We start from the raw sequence: 21,434 nt of genomic DNA on the forward strand, positions 1-21,434 counted from the left end.
TTGCCACTGTGCCGTCTCACTCATTAGCAAGAGAATGAAATCTGTTACAGTTCAGGCTGTCGCTGCCTTTTATCCTGTGGCCGCCGCATGACACATTATTGCCACATTTAACACCGATTTGTCATGGTCCTTCTCTTCCAAATTGGACAGTGCTCCACACGCTGGTATTAAAGCCCCATCAGAGGGGGAACAAAGCAGCCTTGCTGCGACCCCCACCCCTTTGGGTGTTTTCCCATCCTTCTCTTGTTATTACCAGTTCGTTTTCATGTGCTTTTTTTTTTTAAAGTAAAATAAGGGAATGCTTTCCCCCTGACTGTGAATTTTCATACCGGATTGACAGCCCCAGAGACTAAGGCTCTCTCTGTCTTTCCCTTTCTTCTTTTTATCTGCACAAATGCACAGCAAAGAAACAAAGCAGAAAAAACACACACCACCAGACCCATACTCCTATCAGTCCCTTTTCGGCTGCTCTGTCTTGCCACTGACCTGGCAGGAATCCCCTTTGATGGGAGGCCATCTGAATCTCCCGCTCAGTCATCCATTTAGTCCAGGGTTCACCAGAGTCCAGCCAGAGTTTCCCAAACCTGAGTCTCCAGCTGTTTTTGAACTACAACTGCCATCATCCCTAACTAACAGGACTAGTGGTAAGAGATGATGGGAATCGTAGTCCAAAAACAGCTGGAGACCCAAGTTTGGGGAACCCTGGATAGTGCAAAATCTTGGAGGACCTCCTGACAATAGTACTCCTGGTCAGGGTTCCTGCCTGCCACTGATGTTCTCCTCCAAGGTACAATAACCTGGAAGGAGCATGGCAGGCATCTCCCCCCCCCCCCACATACTCTTTCAGTTTTCTTTTCCATAGCAATGTACAATAAAAATGATTAAAACATCATATAATTACTGAATCATAAAACACAGAACAAATACCAACATAAATCAAATTAATTCTCTAAAAACACTTGGTGAAACAAATGGTTTCAGCAGGAGATGAAATATCAGCATTGTAGGTGCATGTAGGATCACTGATCCAAAAGCTGGATGTCACTAGGCTAAAAAGCCTCAGCTCTCATCAAAATCTGCATTGCAAGTACCTTTATATATGCATGTGCGCACATGTGCTTTCTAGGTACTTAATTCCTTGACCGTGTAATGTGCATTGCGACTTGATCTATAGTTCTTCTGGAGTTGCCTGCTCTTGGGGATGCCACTAGGTGTTTAAAAGGGCCCAGGCCTACGACACAGACTTGCATACAATTTGAACATGGTAATTTATAGAGAGAAGGGAATTTAGGTCTCTGATCAAATTAAGATAATGGGTGCTTGGGGTCTCAGCAACACTGTGCCTTGAAAATGCTCAGCAGTCCTGTAAGCAAAATAAAATAAATATTAAGTTTAAAAAGAAAAGAAAAAACAAGGAGAAGGGGCTGGAAACCTGGGGCAACAGATTCTTAGGGCCACCCGGTAACAGCGCCCCCTGCTGCTTTGCAAATTTTTTGCATGGCATTGATTCGTTGATCACCCTTGGGACTAGTCTCAAGATTGTGTTACCTTCTATATAGTTGGCAATTTTAAAAAAATAAATGCATTTTTATCCCACCTTTTTCTCCAAGGAGCTCAAAGTGGTATACATTGTTCTCCCCCTCCTGCATATAATTTCCACAGCAACCCTGTGAGGTAGGTTAGGCTGAGAAGCAGTCAACTGACCCAGCTCACCCAGTGAGCTTCATCATGACCAAGTGGGAATCTGAGTCATGGTATCCCAGGTCCTAGTCCAACTCTCTAACTGCTGCAAAATTCTGATAAAGTGTGTATTCTAAATGTTCAGTTCTTCTGGAATATGTCTCAGTGTGTTCATGAAAGAGATTAAGAGGGGATATTTGTGTGTCTCTGCTGTCTTGAGTCTTGTTTAAAAACCCACAGTGAATCACCTTAAATCTGAGCTTCATAAAACTGTGCAGGGTCAGCAGAGAATAGAATTAGAATGGGAGAAAGGCAGCGGGAATTTAAGTGCTAACCGTCTTTAAATTTAATGCTGAAATACATCCATGGCATTATTGCTTTATTATGTCTTTTTATGAAAGGTTAAAAGTGCCTCTCTGCATGGTTAAAAAAGTACCGTGTTGAGTTCGTGCCCCACGAGTAACAATTCCATTTAAAAGAAGCACTGAGCCAGGAATTCATTCCCATGCGCTGCCTGAGAAGGGAACAGAGTTCACTTTGCACTATCTAGAGGCAAGTTCTAGATTGTCGAATAAAACTTCCTGCTGCTAAATACTGTACCTGTTTGTGAAGATCCTCAGAGTCAAAAAGTATAGGAAGAAGAAGAAAAGAGGGAAGGGAGCTGTAAGCCAAACCAACAATGAGAATGGTGATAGCCTCCAACATCAGTTGTTGATGTCTGTCTGTCTTGGGAGAACCCAAATTGCCATTTGCTCTGACTGAGTGCTAAAGAGAAGTCTCCCCCAAAGTCATCAGAATTCAATGCAGCACAAAATGCCTCTGTTCACTCTTCAAGAAATGGTCAGTCCTCTTCATTACCCTTGAGACGATTGGTTTCTTCCTCCGCTATGTCATTGTGGCTTTCGGAACTGAGCTTGGAATGGGATGGTGCCACCATCTCAGCAGCTTCAACAGATGTCTTCTCTTCCCACTGATTCAGTTTGTTCTTCTGAGCACATTTCTTTTTGAAGTGCCAGACGAGGAAGGCAGCCACCAGGATAGCAAACAGGACAAGAGGGTAGAATACAAGGAAACGGAACAGCGGCGGAGAAGAACAGATCTGGGTGGAACTGGTTGACACTGCAGGGAGGGAAACAGAGTGAAAACAGAGCTGTTCATTCTTGAATTTCCTTCATCTATGCAGGCTGCAAAAAGGTTGAACACATCTTTTTAAAACCATGCATTTTAATATATGTTGAATACATCTTAAAAAATAATATTTTCAGAATCTTCATTATCACCCATTCTAACAGATATGCAAAAGTGAAATGTCTGTGACTGAGTCGTTATATTTAGATCACATGCACAATACACGGCATGGATTGTCACCTTTCCATTCTTGGTATGTGTCTGCACTGCCATTTTAGCACTGTTTTAGAATTTGCCATTAACTGCAAGCAATGTGCTTCTCCCATTTTCATAGGCCAGGTAAAAATCTGCGTGAGATCGCATAAACGGAGACACAAACCACTAGGATAGCATTTCAGTCTCCTAAGACATTATTGGGCAGAACTTAAAGTTACCATACTGCACTAAAAATCATGAACTGGAATTTATTAGCCAATTTGACACCATGGGACTGTTATAAGAGGACTCAGCAGAGACTGGAAGCGGCTAGAGAAAAGTATAGCCTCTCTTTTGGTATTTATTTACACTGTTCATTTTTCTACATCTATTCATTCTCAGTGTATGATAGGGGGAAGTTGGTTGCTCCAGAACTCATTGCATCTTCCACTTATTGATTGCTTGGTCTTTTGGCCTCACTTTGTAACAGTAGCAAAACAAACCTTCTGCCTCCTTTCTGTGCTCCTGATGTGGAAGGCTTGTCTACCTACTATGTTGATCAATCGAAAGGGGTCACCAAGGGGCACCAGCAGTCACTAAAGTCCCTGCAGAGGCCTTTCCTGACACCCATAGGATCTCTACGTGCCACTGAAATTAGGCTTAAAAGAAGAGAGTACTGTTGTGCTCAGATTTTGCCGTCTGGCTTCCCTTAGACACCTGATTGGTCACTGTGAGAAAAGGATGCTGGACTAGATGGACCATTGGCCTCATCCTGCAGGTTCTTCTTGTGGGATGTAAACACAGGAGCAGTCAATGACAACATTCCTAGAGTGTACATGTTAGAACATGGGGAGGGATGTCTGTCCAGCAAGCAGGTAAACTTCCTGGGGACGGACTTCCTCCGCATGTGACCAGAGGTGGGTGTGGCCTCACCTGTGCAGGTAATGATAAAAGCACAGGGCAGACCAGCCATCTCTCTTTTGCCTCTTGCCTCTCTCTCTTGCCTCTTTCTCTGCCATCTTCCTTCGATGAGGAAACATCTAAGGATGCCCTCTTGGCTCTCAGCCAAGAGAGGACAGTACTATCTTCCTATAAGATAGTTTTTAAGTGTATGTAACCTTTTTAAGCCTGCCTACCTTCTGGGATCATATTGTGAACAGAACGTGAGTAAACTCTTTTATACTTTTATAAAGACTGTGTTGTGTCTTGTATTTTAAGAGGGAACAAAGGGGAAATTACCAGAGTAATTATTATAGAGGTTCTAGCGAACCTGTGCAAGCGTTACCGTTGCGAACTTAAAGGGGAATGTCTATAAACTCTGCTGATATTTTGGGAACTTGTTAGCACAAGTTGGATAAGGATATAATTAGTCAATATATCCTCTCCTGCACCCCAGAACATTCCCACACGTCTAATGTTCTTACAGAAGAACCCATTACTACTACTCTTCTTCCTATTCCCTCGCCACATCCCAACTCCATAATTAAGCCCTCCTGTTCCTTCTTCGTCCCCAGTGTTTGGTGACCCCTTTTTGATTCCACAAGATGGAAAGTGAATGGAATAAATGTGACTGGGGTGGAGCTAGTGTGCCCAAATGCTTCCTCTTATGTGTTTACTTTCCCCAATCTGAACTGTCTAAAGAGGGTAAGGATCGCCTTTATACCAGGTATAAGGCTGGGGCGTTCAGCACTGACATGCACCCAGGAGTCAGCTCAGCATTACCTGAAGGGAGTACAACTAGCTTGCTGAATCCTGATTCACCCCATTCATGTTTTGCTCCTGCAGCACTGCAGTCGACAGCCTTGAACTCTTCCACCCGGCAGTAGAACAGCCCAGCATCATCCTTCTCCACATTCTGCAGGATCAGAAGAAAATCACCCACAGAAGGGCAGTAGGGGTGCAGCCTCCTTGCCATTGTGCCATTACCATAGTCAATGATGCCATTGCCTTTCATATGCACCAGGGTTTCCGTATTGGACTGTTCTGATACTCTGAACCAACTGATGGAGAAGTGGGAAGTGGGCTGGAATGGCCTCTGCAGAGTACAGTTCAAGGTCACGTCCTCATTTTCAGTGACAGTGATGCTGTAGTTCGTTCTTCCAACGAGCGGCTTATTTTCTGGGGAAGAATCAAAATAAGAAAGAAAAAGAAAGTGTTATTTGGGATATTACGTCACACCTCTAATCACTCCAATTGGCACTATGAATTCCCCAATCCTAGGAATTGTCCCGGGACATACCAGAAATAGCTGGTCCAAGCTACACTTTGTGGGCTCCTCCAGACAGCTTTTGGTGTGTGCATTCATGATGATTTGCACACATGATGCTCTCGGGGCAGTCTCAGGAGCAGCGGGGCAAAACAAGAAGTGCTGCCCTACTCTACCACTGCCGCCAGACCTGCTGCCACCAGTGCCTTCTCTGCCTATGCTGCCGGCTCAGTCGCTGGTGGAGAAGCAGCATCAGCATCAGCATCAGCGCCAATTATGGGTGAGATCTTGTCCAAATCCTACACTCCACAAGATCTCACATGATTTTGGCCAATACCAACACCACTTCCGCCCAGCTGGCAGGGCAGGTACGATGCCCGTGGGGCTGGCGCCTCAAGAACCTCAGCAACCTCAGTCTGCCCAATTGCTGAGATGGTTCTGGATGGTCGAATGCAATTCCACTATCAATACTGTTTGCACCTGCAAAAGTTTTGGAGCTTCACTTCCAGTCAGTGGAGATCCTGTAGGTTCCTGCTGAAATCCCACTTTTTTATATATATTACAAATGTTCTGGTTTGTTTTTATTCTGTTTTTGTTGTGCTATAACCCCTCCAGACAGCAATAATGTGCTAGCATGGGGGAGAACATTGCAGAACGAACCAAAGCAGAATGAATCCACTGCCAATGCACTGGTATTACATCACAAAGATGTTGCAGAATACACACGCAATCAACACCGGTCTGGAAGAGGCCCTGTGTGTCTTGCTGGAGTCAGAGATATCGAGGGGTAAGTCATCACCTTCTTAAAGGGTTCATAACTCCCCTACAATGTCTAGGCAAAGATTTGGATGTACTCATGAGTAAAGGTAAAGGGACCCCTGACTGTTAGGTCCGATCGTGAGCGACTTTGGGGTTGCAGCGCTCATCTCGCTTTATTGGCCGAGGGAGCCGGTGTACAGCTTCCGGGTCATGTGGCCAGCATGATTAAGCCGCTTCTGGTGAACCAACCAGAACAGCACATGGCAATGCCATTTACCTTCCTGCCAGAGCGGTACCTATTTATCTACTTGCACTTTGCCGTGCTTTCGAACTGCTAGGTTGGCAAGAGCAGCGACCGAGGAACGGGAGCTCACCCCGTCGCAGGGATTCGAACTGCCAACCTTCTGATCGGCAAGCCCTAGGCTCTGTGGTTTAACCCACAGCACCACCCGCGCAATCTGCTCAAATATTGGAGTGGCTGTTTATAACAACAAATTATTTGGCCATATACCTGGGAGATCTATCATTTCAAAAAGCAGGCGGAGACCTACTTGCAAGCAGGCATCTCAGCTTGCTGTTTGTATCTAACAACAACAATGCCTGGGGCATGTAATGTTAATGCAAAAGGTTGAACAAAGGTAAATGCACTAAATTGGGGAAATTAAGAGTATTGACTTTGGGGATCTTTACTGGAGGCAATTGTGTACACACAAACACAATTGCATTGGCGATAGTAATGCCTTGCTTATTTGTGGGATTTGAAACAGACCAATAATGAACCAATGTTAGTGTCTCTGCTCCGGAGAGCCAGCAATATCCACATGACTCTTGTGATGGTGATGTTAGTTTATAAAAGAATCAAGTTTTAAAGGCAGTAACGTGCCAATTTAAGACTCAAAAGCAAGAAAAATGGCTTTGTAGCTTGGGATACCAGTACAGAGACAAGCAGAGTTGATTAAATGGTTGAAGCAGGCTTCCTCAACCTCGGCCCTCCAGATGTTTGGAGACTACAATTCCCATCATCCCTGACCACTGGTCCTGCTAGCTAGGGATCATGGGAGTTGTAGGCCAAAAACATCTGGAGGGCTGAGGTTGAGGAAGCCTGGGTTAAAGTAAATGTTTAAAGCCAGTTTAAAATGCATCTGCTGCTTTCATGGGTAGACACTCTCCATTGTGACCTTATTCCCTGTGCCCACCTCAGAGAGTGGCACTGAGGTCCCCAGCATGCCGCCAAAGAGCTAAGCCAGGAGGAAGTGGAGACAAGTACAGTGATGAGTGGTCTAATCTTCTCAGGCAGCCCAATGTTTTGTGCCAGTCCTCCCATTTCTGCAATGATGCCCAGCTCAGCTGAACCACCCTGAGGGCAGGGAGAGAGAATGGCAGAATCTCTTGTCATTTCAGTGCCAAAACATCCCAAATGCACCATGTTGGCTACCCTCATCTAAAAGATCCATGAATAAATAAGGCTGGTTACCTGAAAACTTGAAATTTAGCGTGGTTTTTCCAGATTCCATCGTTCCAAGTTTGTACCAGCCCCCATCTGTTAACCAGATCCATTCATCTACTACGCAGTAATATTCGCCATGGGCATCATAACTTCCCGACAGAATAAGCAGCTGGTACAGGTGGTTGGAGACCCTCTTGTTATGAAACCTGGATTTCTGATGCAGAGAACTGAACGCCTCCCCATATTCCAATATGTTAGTGTAATTCATTCTTATAATCAGCAGTGGAACTGAATTCGTGGGAGAAAATGGGAGAAAGTACCAGGCAACTCCTAACCGAGAATTCTCATTGGTCCATGACCTGATTCTGCAATCAATTCTTACATCTTCATTGCTAGTGATTTCCAAAGACTTTACATCCATGTTGAGTCTTAGATTGCTTTCTAGAATAAAAGGCAAAGAAATAGTAGTTACTAGCTAATATTGACACCATGATTAAAATATGGAATAATAACAATATAATAAGTAATCATAGCAATTTTGCTTACTTTTGAATGTAGAATTATATTGTATTTTTATGCTTTTTTTGTTCTAAACCATTTAAAATGTATATTGAAATATGAAATAGTATTTAAATTAACTGAATATATTACAAAAAACAATCTATTCTAATGTAATTTTTTCAGAACACAGGTCAAACAATTTTGTTCAAGCTCTTATGAAGACCATGATTCATTCATATCCTTAAAAAAATAAAAAATAGAGTGAGTTCCCATCTGGGTTTCAGGATTCCAGCACATTTTAATTTGCTGCACTTCTCTTTACATTTTAGAACCTCTTTTAACACGCATATTTGCTCCACAGAAAGCTTTAGAAATCAGCACTTTATTCAGAGGTACTAGAAAGAAAGTAATACCCCCCCATCCTTAAACCTTTAACAATGATTATATAATGTGGGCTAGGCTCACCCAAAAAAGTCAAATCATAAAAGGAATTATACGCATATCATAGATTGTTGCAAATTCCTCCTGAATGTAACTCTGCCTCCACTTTAGTTTTTGCTCTGTTGTGATTTTAAAACTATCTGTGACATAAATGGGAGAGTTCTGACTGGATGGAAAGGAAGATGTTCAGAGATCTGGAAAATATCTGAGCACCATCTTCACTATTATCCATTTTACGATCTTCTCTCATTCAGAGCAGCTGTCTGTCCATCTCCTTACTCCTCCTTCCTTACGTGCCCTGCCTTTCATTTTAATCCTAATCTTACCCATCACATTCCTGCAAAAGGATTTATGGCTGCCTAAGTGAAATGATCAGAGAAGGTATGTTGGGTGCTACCAAGCCTTATGAGAAGTGCTTGAGGGAGTTGGGTATGTTTAGCCTGGAAAAGAGGAGAGTGAGAGGTGAAATGAGAGCCATCTTCAAATATCTCAAGGGCTTCCACACAGAAGATGATGATGATGATTTATTATTTATACCCCGCCCATCTGGCTGGGCTTCCCCAGCCACTCTAGGCGGCTTCCAACAAAAGATTAACATACAATAATTCATGGAACAAGCTTTCTGCTGCTCCAGAGAGTAGGACCTGAACCAATGGATTCAAACAACAGGAAATGAGAATCCGATTAAATATTAGGAAGAACTTTTTGACAGTAAGAGCTGATCGATAGTGGAATGGTCTCCCTCAGGAGGTTGTGAACTCTTCTTCCTTGGCTGCTTTTAAGCAGAGATTGAATGGCCATCGGTCATGGATGCTTTAGTTGTGATTCTGGCATTGCAGGGGTTGGACTAGATGACCCTTGGAGCCCAACTCTGCAATTCTATGATTTGGCTTGTTAACCTTTCCAGCAAGTGGAAATAGCATCTTAATGGTTTTCACATTGTACCTCATCAGCAATGAAGACGTTGTAGACTATAGCAAAAGGAAAACCCACAAGGGATTGTGGAAAGGACTGCACGGGTTATTGGCTTCTCTCAAGGAAGTATCACGGATAGGGTCTGAATCACTTCCAAGAGAAAGAACTCTTGGAAAAGGCTGTAATAAGGGCATCCTTTCCTGCTTCCAATATTCTCATTAGATCTCTGAGCTCTGTACTTGATTTTCATCCGAAGATGCCGATTACAAAAACCTGCTACAGTTTCCCCCCCAAAGCAGATCTTGCTAAGGATAGCCAAGCTCTTTCTTTTAAGTTTCTTGTCACCCACAGTGGCCTTGCTAAAGAGAGATGACTTGAAAGGGGAAATCAGAACCCACTTCAATTTAATTAACTGAGCACAATCTCCAAGTTCCTTCTCTTGCTTTGAACCCGGCTGCTGACAGTGCAGTCTCTTCTCTCTGCGGTGGCAAGTGAAGTATGCAAAAGAACCCAGCAGCTGCTTCCCATTATATGCGCAGGCTGTCATCGGGTGCATTTCTGCAAAAACTATTGTCTACCCACTGTGGGTGCAAAACCCCCAGTATGAGTCATTTCAAAACGTCTCCCCTTACCACAGCATTGGTCAGACGTATGGTAAGAAGTTATCAGCTTCCTCTAGAATCTTAACTTACTGCCTGTTCTTGGCCAACAGGAGAAAGGCGGGGGTTGCTTTCACAAAAGAGGCTTTATTTTATTTTTGTTTATTTTATTAAATGTATATTCTGTCCTTCTTTCTAAAGGAGGCAGAACCATCACTGATACGTGACAATTAAAAATAAAATCAGAACACGTTTAAAGCATTTAAAAACAACTCAAAGTAATCTATAAAAACATTTAAAAACAAGAAACACACTTAGCAAATTTAAGAACAGAAGTAACCAAATCACTGAGATGGGAATAGTGGCTTGTGTCCAATACTTGTGTGAGTGAAAATGAATAAATAAATAAAAATGAACTTGGCTAACTTCGGTTCATTAGTTTCAATGGGTCTACTCTGAGCGCTTGATACAACCAAGGGTATTTGTTTTATCAGTGTTTCCTTATACACTGTTGGAGGGATTTTAGGGATTATCCATTCATAAAGCTGGTTGGAAATTTAAATAAAATAGAAAATTTTAATACAAATGTCATAAGATAGGGCAGGGTCTTGGATTTGTTTGAGGAAAGACAGTCAACACTATGGGGCAAAATAAAATCTATTGCATTCAACATACTGGACAGTGATTTGAGTTATCCACCAATACTTATGAGAGACACTTCCTAGAAGACAGTGGCTAATACTGTAGCAAAAGGAAAATGTTAGGTTGACAATGGCTTCTAAACACCTACCTGGTTGGGTGACCTTGATCTCCACAGGATTAGAGGATAGCACAGAAGCTGCTATTGCAGACAAGTTTCTGGCATCCTGCGAGTTTCTCCAGATTTCAACTTCACACTTATACATCCCTCTCTCTTGCCATGTGACACTGTGGATAAGGAGTTGGGATAAAGAAGAGGATTTTGTAATCTTGGTTTTCTTCTCAAATTGCATAAACGCCAATCCCCATTCGATGGTGCCTCTTGCGGTGGCTTTGACCACTTGCTGATAGCCACTCAGCTTCAAGTGAGGCTGGAATAGCCAGGTGATGGAAATTGGCACATTGTTGGTGATGTCATCATTACCAGCCACCTTGCAGAACAGTACAAGGTCTTCCTGCAGTTTTACATTTGGAACTCTGCTACTCAGTATAGCTTTCAAATTCTGCCCTGTTAAGCCAGAGAAAATTGAGGACATTACATCAACACCAGAGATACCTTGTCAATCTCTCTCCCAAATGTCATCAAATTTCTATTTGTAGGAAAGTCTTGTTCACCTGACTATTTTGGACATTACACCTGTAGTAGCCAACATACAGTAGTTGCCATCAGAGTCTCAGTTACTTAAAGAGAGACAGTATTTTCCCTAACATCTTGTGCTAGAGTGAGTTATCACTAGTTACTACTTGTCTAGAAAGTCTCACTGCTGAGGTAAGGACAGATGTCATAAAATATTATATTCTCTATCATATCACACCCATTCTGTTGAATAGATGTTTGCTGACCTGGATTGCTTCCAAGTCAACTGAGTCAAAATCACAAAAGCATTGCCTTGGGCTTAGCAAGAAATAACCCAGCTCAGTTACAGACTGTTCACGGAAGGAGGAATGATGTTCCAGGAGTACTTTATACATCTCTGCAGCACAGTGTTAGGAAGTCAGACCATTGGGTTCATATACCGCCCTTGTCTTGTACTAGGGCTTGGGTCAGTTCATCTAATCCAGTCCTGTCCACTCTGAATGGGAGTGGTTCTTTGGGGTCTCAGGCAGAGGCCTGTGAGGTCACCTGCTACCTGATCCTTTGAAACAGATGCTCGGATTGAACCTGGGACTGTCTGAATTCAAGGCAAGCTTTACCAATGAGCTACGGTCTCTTCCCAAAGACATATATGTGTGCTTAAAGAGTTGTCATGTTGCGTATAACATTTAGTTTGGATAATTAGACAGGATAGCTAGAAGTATGTGAAAGGGAAAGGCTATAGGATGAACTTACCCAGTGGTTCAACTCTTGTTGAGATTTCCTGTGTGTGTTTCCAGCTCCTGCTGCCGGACCACTCTGTCACTTCACAGCAATACAGCCCTGTGTCCTTTGTGGCTAAAGTGTTGTAGATGGTCAAGGTAAATGTGGAAGGGTCCTTCTTCTCTAACCTGAGCCCACCATGAGCACTGCGCTCCAAGTAAGAAGCACCTATCTTTAGTCTGCCATTTTGCTCCAGGCTGGCTATGAGCAGTGGAGGATCTCTGTCCCTCTGGATATGCCACCAGTTCACAGATAGCGAATTTGCAGCTATACTCACATTACAGTTGAAAACCAAAGTTTCTCCTTCCATTATTTGTTTCTTATTGACCCACACAAACAGTTGCAAGTGGCTTTCTGTGAACAAAACACAATGGGTTATATAGATGGATAAATCTGAATCAAAGGGAAAGAGGGAAGAAGACACAGAATAGGTTTGCATTTTGACACTATCTATTTCATAGAAGGTCATCTTAGTTTTCTACTGAGCATTCTAACTGGTTAATGGGAAAGTTTCACTGACACATGTCCTCTACGTTTCCCGTCTGATACATGTCCTCTTTTCTGTATAGAGATCATCCATATCTTTATCTCCACTGATGGAGACAGTTTTCTTCTAAATGCCAGTTGCTGGGAATCACTAGTGGAGAGTGTGCTGTTGTGCTCAGGTCCTGCTTTAAGGCCTCTCAAAGGTCACTGTGAGAACCGGGTGCTGGACTAGATGGGCCGTTGGTGTGATCCAGACGACTCATACTATGTTCCTATACACCGTCATGTGTTAAGATCTTTTCACACTGAGCTCATTTCTCCATAGGACAAAATGAAGAGATAAGTGACTCGCCCTCTCTCACTAGGAGGCTTTTTGGTTCCTGACTTGTGGTTTTCCATAACACCGAGATCACCAAATTCCTTGGTTTTACTGGATCACCATGGCTGAGAACTCTACTGTCTCCTACAATCTATGCCCTTGCTCTTTGGCAGTAATATAACCATAACAAAGTGTGGCAGAACTGGTCTTCTCCTCATTTTGTGAAGGAGGTCTGAATCAGATGACTTAAAATGGATCCCAAACATCTCGAGCTCCTCATCCAACATGGCCATAATTCAGCTGTGTCTAAACCTCAAACCTGAGATTCCTTTCAATGAGGACCAAGAGAAGCTGATCCCTCCAGCACATATTCAGACTGCCAATGATCCTGAGGAATCATCAGCTGGACATTCCTGTGACCAATGAGCACCCTGACCACCAAATTCTGCACCAGCTGAAGTTTCTGCACTGGCTTCAGAGGCAGCCCTATGTATAATGCAATGCACTAATCTAATTTAGGTGTTAAAAGTGCATAGACAACAATAGCTAAACTATCCCTACCCAGGTAGGGGCACATCTGAAGCTGATGGAGTGGGTGGATTGGTAGAGAGATTAGAATTCAAATTCCCATTGGGTGACCTTGAGTCACAGAAAGGAGGAGGAAATAGAATTATGTATGCTACCCTGATATTGTTAGAGACATGTGGGATAGCAAAATTAAATAATCAATCAAATAATAGTATTATAGGAACAGTAGGCAGAATTTAATGAGAAAAGAAGAAGAGGAATCTAGACATCCCTTGGTATCCATTTTCATTTGTCAAATGCAAATGCCACTCGTCAAAGAAGGAACTTCACAATTTTAAAATGTTTTTTATCACTGAATTGTAGAGCTATGGAGATATAGAGTTTTCAGTAATGGGAAGGAAGACTCCATGATCAGACCAGAAGGGTTAGGAAACTAGTATGCTCATGTTTGTTACTCTTTCCCAATTCCTCCATCACAAAACTTAAAAAAAAAGGAACAAAAGCGTATATGCCCCTGAACACTGAAATAAGCTATGGTATACTACATAAATCTAACTTGAAGGCAGGGGTGTTCATGAGATTGAAGGGAATAGGAGCTTTATCCTGAATGAAACTTTCATCTATTCCTGGACCACAGACATTCCTGTATAGTTGCCTCATGCAAATTTTCAACAGCAGTCTGCCAGATTTTTTTTTTTTAAGGAGCACACTTGAAGCTGCATAGCTTTGTAAAAAGGCCCACAGAAATAGGACAGGAAATCATGGAACAAAGAGGTACATAGGGAGAAAAATGGGGAAATAGTGAAAGCATTAGAATGGAATCCTTAACTAATGAAGAAAAACTTGAGAGACAGTCTGGAGTAGTGATGATGTCACCAGTCTATTCCCACTTTGCAAACTAAGGCTGGATACAGGCAGCAGTCCCCGCCCCCCCGCCCCCCCGCCCCCGAAATATGAAATCATTTTTGAAAGTGGGATACTAGTGCACTTGTACATCCAACTATCCCTGATAAGCAGGAATTTGTAGTGTTTCAAAAGCTGTCAAATGTGTTTGTCTAAAGGTAATGCCAGGAAATGGCTTACACCACAGAGGAAGAGATACTGCTCTCAAACCACTTCCTATTTTCTATCTGTAGCCCACAATGGAAAGATGGTATATAGAAAAGGACACATTCATTGTTCACCCTCTTGAGCCTTAAATTGTTATAGTTGCACAATTCACCTCTCCCGTAGGATTTTGGAGACTGCTGTTTGATTGCAAAATTTGGAGTCTCTGGTCAGTTCTGAATGACTTCTTTTAATGTTGGGTTGCCCAGTGCTTTTTTCTGGGGGTTCTCAAGGTTACTGGAGCCTTATTTTTAGAAGAGAAGCATTGGACTGCCCTATGCTACAGAATGGTCTAATATACCTGGGAGTTTTTGGTTTAGAGTCTGCTGGCAAAGGGCATCAGTGAACCCCAGCCCAGGGGCTATTCCCATATTTTGTTTGGAGGGAAAGTGTTTGGCATGACTGACCTCTAGGCTTCACATCTATATCAATGGCTGATGAAGACTTTTGTTGTGCGATAGCAAAGGAGCCAGTGGGAGTCTGCCCAACTTCAGAAACGAAACAGCTATAGGTGCCTTTGTCCTTCAGTTCCGCCTTGTTGATTCTGAGGATGTACTTATCATTGCTCTGCTTCTTCACTAGGAGATTTCCCACAGTATACCTTTCCTCATTGTCATTTCGAAAAGACAAGGTGCCATAATGATTGAGACTAGCCATCACCACACCGTGATGGCGCCAAACCACCTGGAACCATCTGTTTTGCGTATTCTGGGCTTTCACAGAGCAGTTGATCTGCAAGGCTTCCCCTTCCAGGAGAGACCTCTTAGCAACAGAGATGTCAACATCAAAATTTTGATCTGTGAAAATATAAAGCAGCAGAGATAGTTAAGTCCAGATTCAATTTTGCCTTTCAGGTGGTATCTTTAGTGCAATAAGCAGGAGTATACCATACTTGATGTGTGACATATTTTCATGGGTATCTTCCTCCAGCAATTAGATTAAGTCTAAATTTATAAAGGATCTGAATGTCTTTATGGGGAATGGTTGAGGGAGTTTGGTATTTTTTGCCTGGGAAAGAAGAGACTGAGAGGAGGGATGATAGCCATCTTCAAATATGTACATGGAGGATGGAACAAGCTCTTTTCTCTAGGTCCAGAGGGTAGGGTCCAAACCAATGCCTTCAAGTTACAAGAAAGGAGATTCTGAGTAAACATCAGGAATAACTTTCAGACAGTAAGAGCTGTTTGACTGTGGGAAAAGATTTTAAGCAGAGGCTGGATGGCCATCTGTCTTGGATGCTATAGTTGTGATTCCTGCATTGCAAAAGTCCCTTCCAACTCATAAAATTCTATGATTTCCAGCATGAAAGCAGGAGGCTGAAGGGGGCTAAAATGTGATATGCAAAAATCAGCTCCCCTTGTTAATGCTACAGCCACAAAAGCAGGGCAGTTTTGGCAACTTTCCCACCCTGTACACTGCCTTCTTCCTAGGAATACTGACATTCAAAGACCATCTTGGCTGCGAGTCCTGGAGGACCTTCTTCCTGAAAATGTGACTCTCCAATGTTGTTGGACTACAACTCCCATTAGCCCCAGTCAGCATGTGTTGGCTGAGGCTGATGAGAATTGTAGCCCAACAACATCTGGGGGCACCAGGTTGGCAAAGGTTGGCATAGACAATACTGACCAGTGACCTGACTCAGTGCAAGGAAGCTTCTTACATCTCCTGTGCCCCTGTGCTGTGCATTCCCTAATATCAGTGCAGTTTCAGAGCTCTCACTCCATGCATCTAAAGGCCAAGGCACTGCAGCTAATCATAGCTTGAGCCGCTGGTCTAATTGCTTACTGCGCATAAATTATCCAAGGCATTGAATGCAGGCACATAAATAATTCAGAGCAGAAATCCCGAACAAACGTTTGCCATTCACAAATATTTGCTGAATATCTTATGCCAACAACGTGGCACAACGTGTTTCAGCCTGGAAGTGGGTTAAAAAAAGCATCGCTCTTGTTGAGACAGGGTGTGTGCTGTGTGCTCTTCAATTTAGGTTGCAGCTCCCCTGGGGTGAATGAGGATGTGGGAAGGCATCCCATCCCTTTCTCCATGTTCTTGCAGCACTAATCCCACAGCAGAGCTCAACAGATTGTAATTCGACAAATGGGGAGCTGGCAGAGGGGAGGAGGATATAGAATTTCAATAAATGTTACGTGGAAAGAGGCAATTATAGAATCCATTTGCCTAATGCACTGGTACTAGGTATGTACCAAGGTGCAGGATTTGGTGTTAAATCCTCTGGTTAGCCCAAGGGGTGAGCAGGCCTCTATTCCAGCACACGAACCTTGTCCTGCTCCCTGTTACATCAATACTTCCCTCCCTGATCCCTACAATACACAGCCGTGCTGCAGAAGAGACCACAATCTGCCTTGGCAGCGGCTGGACTAGGAAGCGAGCTGGGTCTCCTGCCGCCCTCTTGCTCAAAACGCTACATGATTTTCATGATCCACAGAAGCTGTTGGTGCTGAGACAAAGAAGAACAAGCCGCAACCGAAAGCGAAAAGAAGCAGAACAGAATCAAGCAGCTAGCTTTCAATTCCCTAGTGCAGGAGGATCACATTTCAACAGCAGCACAGCTGTAGCAACTGAAAGAGTGGGGAAAAAATAAACCTAAACTACCACTTTATCATCATCATCAGTAGTATTTGCGTTAAGCACCATGTATTATTTAGCCAGTCTCATGGTTTATGTCTGCATGATGTATGGTCCTTGATTCCTCCCCACACTCTAGGATGTTAATAGGACGAACCTCACCTGGATCTGACAGAGCAGACAGTCTCTTTTCTCTCTGCATAGATGGAGTGCTTTTCTCTTTCATTCTTCCATAGCTTTATTACAGTAGCTTAGAGCAGCAAAATGTTAACTTTAAAAAACAACAACAGTTATCCAGAATGGCTGATTATATAAAGAACCACTGACAAACTGGTAAATGAAAAAGCCAGAGTTGTTTATACATAATGCTACTTTTTGATGCTCCAGCTGGCTCCAAGAAGATCATCAGCTGCAAATTAAATTTTATTTTATTGTGCCCTTCCCAGGAAGGTCTTTAGAGTAAAATATACAGCCTTCCTTCTCACAGATAACGCCATCTCACATAACTAAATTAGTTACAAAGTTTGCATTCCAAGCGATAAAGATTCCTAAGCAACTTTTACAAAATGGTGAAGGAGTACTGTTCTAATCTTGCTTACATTTTCAATAATGGAAAATGGCCTCTCTAGCATTTTTGAATTTCTTTCCCCTCTTGTTGTATGGAATCAAATATTTGTTTTTGGGACGCAAAGCCTGTCAGAGCTGTATAGAAGGCTTGGAGTAAAATGGCGAATCAAGTTAATTGTGTGCTGGAAAAATACATAGACAATTACTCTCCCACCGGCTATCAAGTAGCTCATTGCCTCTTTCAGGAATGGCAGGATATATGACGGGTAGAAAATACAACTCTTACCCAGGCTTCTGATGGTCAGTGATGTTTTGTCTGTCTGTTTCTGGGCAATATCTTTCCAGGTTTCATCGGGATCTTGAATCCACTCCACTGCCTCACAGTACACTTCCCCCTGGTCTGAGGGTTGTACGCTGACAATGGAGAGCTTATATTCTCTGCTCCCAATTTTGTCTAGCCTGATATCTCCTGAGGATAACCTCTGATTGTAAGAGGATCCTGGTAGTAAGACAAAATCTCTGGACAGGGAAAGGATCCTCTGGGCTTGTCCATTGCCTCCTTCTGGAAGAAGGTACCAGCCAACCGAGAGGTGGGTGTGTTGGACTGTAGCTGTTGATACTTCACAAATGAGTTCTAATGAATCCCCTTGATCTCGAGTGAGAGCCTGTGGCCTCATGGTGGCAGCGAGCAGGTCTGGAATTACTAAAATGAAATGAAGGAAGAAATACAAGAAAACACAGATGGATGGATGATCACAGATGCATACAGAGCCACACACTTCTTTTAGAAGAGGTCGGACTAGAAGCGACTGGCCAGCATCCATTGAGCCCCTTGCAGTGATTATTTTTTAAGAGGAACAAATCAGTGATTCTAAGGAATGTTTATACCTTACCAGTGCTGGACTTGGAGCAGGGAGAGCCCGATCCAGATCCCCACCCAGGCATGAAGTGTACTAGGTGATCTTGGATTAAGTCCCTCTCAAGACTAAACTGCCTCAACACACGGTTGTTCTGAGTCATTAGGGGTTCATGTATGCCACCCCAGCTCCTTGAAGGAAGAACAGGATTTTATAAATAAAGATTCCCTAACTCTTGGCCACACCTTCCAAGCAAACTAATGGAGCCTCAGAAGTCATGGGCAGAACAGTTCAGCAAAGCACATGAGCTGTCTCGCATCTCCATTCCAGTGCCTCTTACTTAGCAGCTGTTGCAAAGTGGAGCTCATTCTCCAGCTGAATTCAAAAACATCCACATTTACTGTCTAACACAAGCCTGAACAAACTTTTGATCTCCAATTGGAGCCGAGCCAAGCAGCCATGTATGGCAGCCCTTTTGAACAGCTTCTGTTTTTGCTGCCTCCATGGAATGGCAAAATCCAGCAGTGCAGTTAAACACCTGACAAGCCATAAGAACTGTCTGATGGGCTGTGCAATCACTTTTGTGGGCCAAAGCCTGTTGAAGGTAACTGCTAAGTGGTCAGTAAATAGTCATATCATACCAAAAAGGTTCGTTTTGGCACCATAATTCCCAAGGTAACCAACATCTGTGCTGGGTGTGTAACACTCATACTCGCCGGTATCCATGTCTTTGAGCTCAGTGATGTGCAGCAGAACCGAATCTCCTCGGATCCTTTCTATGTAGATCTCCCTACTTCCAACGCGCTGAGAGTAGACAGCATAAGGAAAGGAGGCATCATTCGTGCTGATAATTTGCAACTTTCTGTTTGGGTCCGATGGCCGATGAATGGACCATTCGAAATTCTGCTCCATTGGTCCCTGGTAACCACTGACATTACACCAGATAGTGATGTGGTAGCCTCTTGCTCGATATAGAAGTCCTTTCTGGATGGCTACTATCCTTTCTCCTGCACAGAGATCTGCAAGCAAACCATAACACGGCAGCAGAGATTATATCAAAATATAATCAAGTAAAGCTGGCATTCTGAACAAAGTGCAATAAGACAAAAGTAATGGGTGAAATGCAAAAATGGCAAAACTCTGATGTTCAGCAGCCTTACATCAGAATTCACAAATACTACAGGCTTGAGCAAAAGTTAAATGAAAAATACTGCAGTGTTTTTATTTCTTCATTTCCCCCTTTTTCTTTTTAAAGAGGTGCTCTACATATATATTCTATACACACAAGCATCTATATTCAGGTTTCAAACTTTCTTGCCCAACCAATTAAACTGAATCTATAACATTTGATGTTAGCTACAAGCAACCAGCTGTAGGATTACTAAAATATTTCTTTTCTAAAGCTAAAATTAGCTTACTTTAAAATTGCTACTTTTGTCTGTATATAATTAGTATGAGAGCTGATAACTTTAGATCAGGGTTGTTAAAGTTTTTGATACATAAAATGGAGAAAGTGAATACAGTGGTACCTTGGGTTAAGAACTCAATTCATTCTGGAGGTCTGTTCTTTACCTGAAACTGTTTTTAACTTGAGGTACCACTTTAGCTAACGGGGCCTCCCGCTGCCGCCACACCACTGCTGCGCCATTTCTGTTCTCATCCTGAAGTGAAGTTCTTAACCTGAGGTACTATTTCTGGGTTAGTGGAGTCTGTAACCTGAAGCATCTGTAACCCAAGGTACCATTGCAGAGAAAAGTCCCCTCCCCCTCATAATACTGGAACTTGTGGACATCCACTGAAGCTGAACTTTGGAAGATTCAGGACAGAGAAAAGAAAATACTTCATGCAATATATTGTTAAACTATAGAGCTTGCTCCCCCAGGAGGCAGTGATGGCCACCAACTTGGATGGCTACCAACTTGGATGGCTTTAAAAGATGATTATCCAAGTTCAAGGAGGACAAGGCTATTTGTTCCCATGATGGCTATGCTCTGCCCCTACGGTTGGAGACAGTAATTATTCTGAACACCAGCTTTTGGAAACCTCAGGAGGGGAACAGTGCTCTTGTGCTCAGGTCCTGCTTATGGGTTTCCGGCAGGCATCTGCAGGCATAGCCATCATGGCAACAAATACAGGCATCTGGTTGGCCACTGTGAAAAGCACAACGCTAACTAGATGAGCCACTGGCTTGATCCAGCAGGTCCTTCTTCTGTTCCATGAAGGAACATCACATTCATGCCCTACTTTGTAAGCATCCAAAACTTCAGTAGCCAACCAGAACACCGCAGGAGGTCAACATAGTTGTAATACAGCAAGGCATTTCTTGTATTCCAATGGTAGGGAGCTTCCAGATATTGTTGGACACCAACTCCCAACAGCCCTAGCCACCATGATCAATATTCATGGATGATGAGGCTTGGAGTCCAATGCATCCTTTCCCTGTCTCTATCATATTCCCATGAAGGCTAAACACATTACATGAAACTCACCAGACAGCAGGAGGAGCACAACTGCCAAGCACCGGATAGGTCCTATTAGTAGAAAGAACATACTTTCTTCCTCTTCGGGGATTAGAATTCTCTTCTCTAGTTGAGCTCCAGCAACTAACCTTGCCTCAGTAATGGTGGGGAAGTTGTCTGTCACAATGCTGTTGTGGCTTCCTGTCTTTTCACAGAAGACAGATTGAAGATGCAATGTTTCTCAGAAACGCACAGAAGAAGCCGCAAACATTAACTTAGAGCAGGGAGGAAGAACTGGTTACCTTTCAGGGACAACAACTCTCACCATTCCTGACCACTAGGCATCCTGTCTGGGGATGGTAAAAGTTATTTTTAAAGAAAATGTGTGATCTCTGTGTGTCTACTCAGAAATAAAACCTACTGTGTTGAACAGGACCTGCTCACAGGTTAGTGAGTATAGGATTGCATCATTAGACAACCAAACTCTCTCAACTGTTAGGGAGTGTTTATTCAGGCTATTTTACTGTAACTCCCTCCCCCCCATATTTATTTATTGATTGATTGTGGTTTTACTGTGCTCTTCAATAATAATGATGAT

At 43.0% G+C, this 21,434-nt stretch overlaps 1 protein-coding gene across 2 annotated transcripts; it reads right to left on the bottom strand.

The window, feature by feature from the left end:
- Nucleotides 1–878: 878 nt before the first annotated feature.
- CD101 (CD101 molecule) lies at nt 879–21,032 on the bottom strand. Of its 2 annotated transcripts, none has more exons than XM_083736234.1 (9): nt 20,867–21,032; nt 19,019–19,396; nt 17,807–18,223; nt 14,775–15,164; nt 11,901–12,281; nt 10,662–11,078; nt 7,443–7,856; nt 4,726–5,121; nt 879–2,799 (listed from the first exon to the last, which is right to left on the bottom strand). In XM_083736234.1, the coding sequence occupies exons 1-9, from the start codon at nt 20,925–20,927 to the stop codon at nt 2,522–2,524; spliced, it is 3,132 nt and encodes a 1,043-aa protein (XP_083592360.1). In that variant the 5' UTR covers nt 20,928–21,032; the 3' UTR covers nt 879–2,521. The 2 variants fall into 2 exon arrangements, with proteins under 2 accessions (XP_083592360.1, XP_083592361.1); XM_083736235.1 differs by having other exon boundaries at nt 18,414–19,396; nt 20,867–20,982.
- Between the last annotated feature and the right edge of the window lie 402 nt (nt 21,033–21,434).

The sequence above is a fragment of the Podarcis gaigeae genome, assembly GCF_964106915.1.
Source record: "Podarcis gaigeae genome assembly, chromosome: 4".
In the NCBI taxonomy this organism is placed as follows: domain Eukaryota; kingdom Metazoa; phylum Chordata; class Lepidosauria; order Squamata; family Lacertidae; genus Podarcis; species Podarcis gaigeae.

What these genes read in the sequence shown, in the direction of transcription:
- CD101 (XM_083736234.1), bottom strand. Translation starts at nt 20,927, where the DNA reads ATGTTCTTTCTACTAATAGGACCTATCCGGTGCTTGGCAGTTGTGCTC. An exon ending in ACTGACCATCAGAAGCCTGG is followed by an intron (nt 15,165 to 17,806) that starts GTAAGAGTTGTA and finishes ATATTTTCACAG; the next exon opens with ATCAAAATTTTGATGTTGAC. An exon ending in GCTAAATTTCAAGTTTTCAG is followed by an intron (nt 5,122 to 7,442) that starts GTAACCAGCCTT and finishes ATTCTTCCCCAG; the next exon opens with AAAATAAGCCGCTCGTTGGA.